Below are 7,116 nucleotides of genomic sequence, written 5' to 3' on the forward strand. Positions count from 1 at the left end.
CGCAAAAAGTGGGAAAACATAAAACGAAGAGATAAAAAAAAAGAAAACCGCCATGTCTCTTTTACCGCTCCGAAGAATCCAGATTCAGATCAAACCTATGACTTCAAAATTGTAAATTTTTGGTATTTCCTTGTTTGGCGTTTAGCAATAAGCTCCCCTGGTTGCTTTCCAACTACAGTGACCTCAATCATCGTCCTGATGTCTCTCTTACTATGTTACTCTGCTCATAACTGAATTGAAAGATTCATGTATACATGTAGATGATCAATGATACATTTTATTATCATATACTAATTTGATAACAAATTTTACAGCAGTTACGCAATAAATTATAAAGGAATATTGTAAACATGTATATTCAAATAAAAACATAGCATCGTCTATTACTGATGAAGAATCTTAAAAAGTGTACATTATTCTGTATTTGTGGGATTGATTATTGATGGATTACAATACGTTTTAATTCCTCTAGAATTTAGATATAAATTATATTTCCAATAAACAAGGCATGGTATTGTAAATGTCTCGTATGCGACAATCCAGAGAATCAATTTCAAGGTCATTAAACTCAGCGGAATTCTGTGTTTTGTATTTAATCTCACCTAAAATGATATTCCGACATTACGTGCCAGTGTGTACACAGTTGTTCTTCCTTTTAAAATAACCAATTTATACAAATACAACTACCTGTGGAATATAATCTTCCCAACTTCTAATTCGCCGGTAACTTAGAATCCTAAAAAGCGTAGCACTTGACAGAATGAACAAAAAAGGATGACGTCAGTTTACATAACTGCACACGTCACCGATTTGTCGTTCATATAGAGGTAGGTGTCCGAGTTGGGTCTGATCCTTTTCACCGGTTTCACCTTCTCCAGCAGCTCCTTCTCGCTGGGCCCGGTGCTTTTGGCAGAAGGCGGTCTGGAATATCCTGGGATGTTGTCCTCCCTGCTGACTTTGTCCCAGGCCCGTGGAGAGCGTCTGCTGGGAACCTCTCTATCTGGCACCGAGTCCTCCTGTCGGCTCGGCAGCGCAGATAGGATATCCTCGCAATCGTCTGTGTCTGGGTACAGGAGAATGTACGACAGAAGCGTTCCATCGTTACACCCCAAGACTAGCGTCCTATCGTCATCACATATTTTGAGGGTGGTTATCTCAGCGTGCGTCTCACATGTAACCAGTGCCTCCATGTTTTCCAATCGGAAAACACGAAGGATAGAGCCATCAGCGAAAACCACGACTTTTCCGTTCAGCGCCAGCGACCGCGGACTTCTTAACTTGAAGGGCATACTCCCACTGTATGACATGGATACACAGTCGAAGATATTAGACGATCCATCGATTGCGAAGGAGAAGTCGTTTGCCAGTAGTAAGTCGTTGTTGATGGGCAGTGCGGCTGATATGAAAGGTTCGCACATAGCTTTGATACTTCCCTGAATTACGTCCAGGATGAGCAGGCCATATTGTGGACAGAATAACTGTCCATTTTCAGGCGTATCTTTGAGGCCTTCGGACAGATATATAACGGCCAGCATTGTCGGGTAGCGTGGGGAACCTCTAACGTCTAATATGGCTACCATGCTAGTGACGTCATAAAAATTCTCGGGTGTGAAGATATTGATGACTTTCTCTGTCTCCAGATCCACTACGGTTACCTCCGGCGTGTCGTACATCCCTTTACTACCTATGTAATCACGTGCTGTAAACATAACTAAATGGCGATCGTTTGCGGTGACGAACGGTTTCGAGAGAAGAAATGGCACTTGGAAATCAAATACCCCTGACAGGAAGTTCTCGTCATAAAAGGTAAATCTGGTGATATGAAAAGGCGCTTTGAATGTGTTCTCTTGCTGATATAGGAGCAAGAGAGCATTTTCTTTGTGATATGAGACACAATACCCAGACGTGTTGCCAAATTCAGCGATTATCTGTCTGTTTCGAACGTTCCACACCTTCACGGCACAGTTGCTCCATTTAGGTTTGGTGGAAACGAGAACATGGTTACCATCAGGAGATATGGCAAAGTCCTCAACTTTGCTATCGTGCGTCAACAAATCGAGAATTGTCCCAGTGGCCATCTCAACTACCGCGATTTCCTCGCCAGTGCTGCATGTGGCGAATGCACGTGACTGGTCTGATGTGACGCGAATATCTGTCACACGATCACACAGTTGATCGACGGGATCCACCTTGTTTGTGACTTCCTGGACGTCCCAGCACTGGACGGAACTGTGTCCGTGCAACAGCGTGTACAAGAGGCCATAATTTGGTGAGGCCAGAAGAACGCTGACCACCCCCGGTGGAGTTTGCACTGCAGTGATTAGATTACCGGACGAGATTTCCCACATGTAGATATTCCTGAACAGAGTCCCGAACAAATATCGACTATCACCAGAAAAAGCTGTTTGGGTGAAGACCAGTCGTTCATAGGAGGACATGGGCAATCGGAATTCATCCAGAGACTCGCTGGGCCGGTGAAAATGAGCTGTCACCTGCTCATCTTGTCGGCTGTGAACTACCAAATTGTGAGAGCCCCTTAGAACAACCATCGTATCGTCTGGCGATACCTTTAGTTCATATATCTTGTCTCCCTCCATCCAGTCCTCCAATACAGCCTTGTAGACCACATCAACACTTCCACGTATGACATGCATCGTTGTAAGCTTGTTCTCCATTTCACTGGATACGTAGCAACGCCGTCCATCGTGGGTGAGAGCCATAGAATTTGGTGCGTAAGAGAGTGCAGCCGTGGAAGTGTGTTCCAGAGTATAGAGATTGTAAGTCAGCATATGGCGACCCGAGTTGCAGAATACAAAGTTCGAATCTGAGGTTATCTCACACACAGTAGCACGATTGTCTAACTCAACGATTTGAAGGAATGTGCATCCGGGCAACTCGGCTATACAGAGGTAACTCTTATCGGCGGAAACAACGATACAGATTCTCTGGTTGGAAACACAAACGGGACCCATGTGGTACTTCTCTCGCGGCTTCACATCGATGTGGTTCATGACCACGAGCTGACCGATGAAACGGCCGTCGTCACCACTATGAATCTTAGCCGTCTTCTCCGTGACGTGGTCAATTACCACCATGTATTTGCCGTTAGGTGTGATGTGCAGGTAGCCGGAGGACGTCAGTAACACGGTTCTTCCCCCACCCGAGTCAGATGCACACGAAAACACCTCAGGGGATTCTCTCCCTTTAGTAAACAAAGTGGCGCCATCATGCGACAGGAAGCACTGATCGATTTGGGTGTGGGCTTCAAGGACGTATTTCAAGGAGCTTCCTGTGACTTTGTGATACGGAAAAATGGGAATGAGGGCGTTGTGTTTGAGCCCTTTCCTGTCGCACGTGTTGATTAGCTGGCGAATGTTGGGATAGGACCGATAGTGGGGTAGGAGGTGCCCGCTGAGCTCCGCAGCCAAATTGTTAATGTCCTTCTCTATAACACTTAGTGAGACCCTCAGACATTCACTGACCAATGTCGTCTCTTTGCTCGGATGGAGATCGAGGTCTGTTATGATTTGTTCCAGTGACAAAGCCTTCGTTTTATTGTATATCCAATCGTAGTTAAAAAGCACCAGACGATTCAATTCTTCCAGGCGACCAGAGCAGTACAAATGGCGTGCTACTTGGTCAAATTTTCGCCGATTGTACCTGGTGACGCCACTTCGGCTTGTGAATGTATGAGGTTGAGCTGGCACTAATCTGTCAGTTTCTATAGACGGTGACCATGCTCCTCTAGTGCACGTATATTTAGTGCTGAAGGGTTTGCGTTGGTTTGCCCAGCTTCCCAGAAAATAGTCCGCCAGTAAAGAGTGTATTTCTTTCACAGTGTTCTCATCGCACAAATATCTTTCTTTAACGAACTCATCAAAAATCTCATGACAAAGAAAATTCACTGTAACTCCGTCTTGTTTTTTGGATGCCAGAAATGGCGAAACTGTGTCTTTTATCTGTATCCATTTTGAACAGGGAACTCTGTGGAGTAGAGGATGTCGATTGGCAAAGACTTCTCCCAGCACGGCGTCATCCAGCGATAAGATGTCATGCATTTCACAGTCACTAAGTCCAGTTTTGGAAGCGCAGAGATAACCCATTGACCTTGTCACTGTCACTGGACCATATGTTTTCTCCAAGTGACTAAACATATAGCTCACACTGTCAGCGAGTGCCATCGGTAACATTTGTGTGGACACTAGCATAGACGACACCCATTCTTTGCAAACAAAATCAGTCATAATTTTCACATACAATGGCAAGCTGCAAGTCTGAAACGCTTGTCGTAACGTGTCTCTTTGATTTTCCGTGACTACCCTATTATCTTGGGCAGTGAGATGAAGCAGTAAGTTATATGCCTCAGCAGTACTGAGAGCTCCTATTTCCAGGAAATTCTCCTGCTCTTGGACAACATTATCTCGTAGCCTTGCCAGCGAATTTCCTGGCTTCGTCGAAACGACCAACCGTACATTTTTACTTAGCTCGGAGGGCAGCCATGTTAAGTCTGTAGCACTTGAATCTGGTCTTATGAGGCTAATATCATCGAGAAACATCAACAATCGGTAGTCTTTGGGAACACGGTGCAAAAGTTTGTGAAACAACTTGACCAATTCAGCACAATCTGTTGGAATCACATTCGGGTCATCATCTAGAACAACCTTAAGCTGCGAGCAGAGACTAACCAGTAACGGACGAAGGCTAGAACTATGCGGTGTGTACCCCACATATCGAGTTATTGTAATCACAGGGCACGTGAACACATTCTGCGCCTGAAAATAGAACACAAAGGATTTAAGACGATGGTACCCAACTGCCAAAGAGAAGGAAACCATTTGAGCACAGATCACTATTCTTAATCTTGCATTTCTTGAGAGGGGATTATCCGCAGTGGGAATACCAAGTTAACGGCCAGCCATTGTTTTAGGAACATCTATGTGATGATGTAATTATTGAAAGTTGTATTATACAGTTAAGCAAAAGCTGAAACTGCCTATGGTGTTAAATGTCCACGTCAGGGAAAAATGACTTTGTACCTGTAAGTGGAAATCTTACATGCTTGGACACTACCCCTGGAAGGGATACTTTTTTTGTTGTTAGGTTATACCTAATAAGATATTATTTACAAGACGACTATCACGTTAATGCGTTAAGGAAACCACAGTGGTGATATAGCTCTGCCATAGAGTCCATGTTGAGATCAGTTTAATGGCTAGTTAAATTTTGCGCTCACCTCCAGGGAACATTTGGACATGAGGAACGTTTTCCCAGATCCAGACACTCCATGAAGAACAAGGGGCTTGGGTGAGGAACCCAGTAAGTAGCGGTTTATCTTCGTCAGTATGTCTTCCCTTCCTCGATAACTCTCAGCTAAGTCTTTACACCGCAACCAGTGTTGGTAAACCTCCTGATACAACTCACTTCCGGTTTGCGCATTCCTTTCTTTGGAGACGTTATCCACCAAGGTAATTAATTTGTTGAGCACAGCGTCGCACAAGCTATCCAGATATTTTTTATGAAGTTTTGGGTCGATGACGTCATCGTATCTCCACAAAACTTCAAACGTGGCTCGGTTGGCATCTGGTAGGAGGTCTTCAAGTCTTGATTTTAGCGCGGTTAGTTTCTTTTCGACGACAGGATCAATCTCTAGATGTTCTTGCCTCTCGTTGTATGTCAGCTCGGTGAATTTCTCACTTCCTTCATCATCGGTGTGGTTCTTAAGATCTATTATGTTACGGAACAAGGCCAGACATTTGCCATCAGGATGCTCAGCTGTCTCTATGCCGTGGTATACCTGGGACTCAACATCTGAAAAGAACAAAGTAACTTTTCAACGACAGGGAAAAGAAATAGGATTGACAATACAAGACAGGCAACTCATTGTTTATAGGGACTAAGAGGCAACAAGCAGTAAAGAAAATCGTGTGGTTTGCTTGGTAAAATTTGACATTTGTTGAAGGTCAGTTGTCTTCTACGAATAGGCATGTATGTATGTGTATACATAGCTGTATGTAGGTCACAGGAGATTAAGTGGCAAAGGAACTCCGATTTTCTCCACCCATAAAACTAAGCGCAATCGTAAAAAAAATTCCAGTACTGCATTGGGAACATATTCAGTAAATACATCAACTGATGATTTTTACAAACTTCAACACTTCATAAAAGGCCCAAATTATGTGGGCAGAATATCGTCTTCAAACTGTAATAAAAGTGCAATAATGTTCAATATCGCGGTATGGTGTATTACATTTAAAATACAAACACTCTTTCAAATCTAAAAAGTTGTAAATGTAACAATGTTAAATTCAACATTTTGGGATTGGTGGTGGAGGGAAAGCATTCATAATTAAACACGTTACATAATGATTCCCGAATGTTGCATTTTAACACTGACTTGTGTCAAACTACTAACACTTTCAGGTGTTGTGTTCCGCATTAAAAGTGTTGTAATGTGATATTATGTTTACAACATTACATAAAATTTGGAACAATCATTACGCTGTGTAACATTTAAGATGCGACACTTACAGTTTCAATGCATGTTTGATCGCTTAAACTTTAAAGTGAATTCCAACATTTACGTTCTAAAAGTTCATTATAGATTTAACTATTCCTTGATATTTTCACTTTTTAAAACATTACTCTCAAAACCGATACCAATTCTAACATGGATGGGACTGCTTAACAAGGAAGCACGTCGTACCTACAAACGATATATCAGTAGGACCGTCTCACTTAAAAGATGGGACAACTGATGATTTTCACTTATTTAGTTTAGAAATTGGATGTAAACAGACCTACACGACCTAGGCCATGTTGGCTCTGACGTGCCTCATAATTCGATAAATCATCGTTTAATTTGAAAATCTTACAAGGTCATGGGAGGTACAATGTTAGAGAAATCGGAAACTCGATTCCGCGTCATTCGCATACCACGCTCATATGGCTAACCGTTCAGTCACAACAGTGTTCGGGTACATTTGATGAAGTGTTGTCTTTTAGGTTAGATTTAGGAAAGACGTCTCATTTCCAACTGGGTGTTTGCTCAAACTTAATAGACTGCACGGACTTGGTGAATATTGAATCCTTACCTGACATATCGTATTTGCTCTTCGT

At 42.9% G+C, this 7,116-nt stretch overlaps 1 protein-coding gene across 1 annotated transcript in view; it reads right to left on the reverse strand.

Annotated features, from left to right (window-relative positions):
• Positions 1–381: 381 nt before the first annotated feature.
• Positions 382–7,116, reverse strand: part of LOC135470629 (NACHT and WD repeat domain-containing protein 2-like) — a 14,601-nt gene continuing 7,866 nt past the window's right edge. The window contains exons 5-6 of the mRNA XM_064749665.1: positions 5,234–5,808; positions 382–4,772 (exon numbers count right to left, since the gene is read on the reverse strand). Coding sequence (XP_064605735.1) covers positions 786–4,772; positions 5,234–5,808 — 4,562 coding nt within the window. The 3' untranslated portion in view covers positions 382–785. The remainder of the gene's footprint in view (positions 4,773–5,233; positions 5,809–7,116) is intronic.

Source organism: Liolophura sinensis, chromosome 7, assembly GCF_032854445.1.
Source record: "Liolophura sinensis isolate JHLJ2023 chromosome 7, CUHK_Ljap_v2, whole genome shotgun sequence".
NCBI classification, from domain to species: Eukaryota; Metazoa; Mollusca; class Polyplacophora; order Chitonida; family Chitonidae; genus Liolophura; species Liolophura sinensis.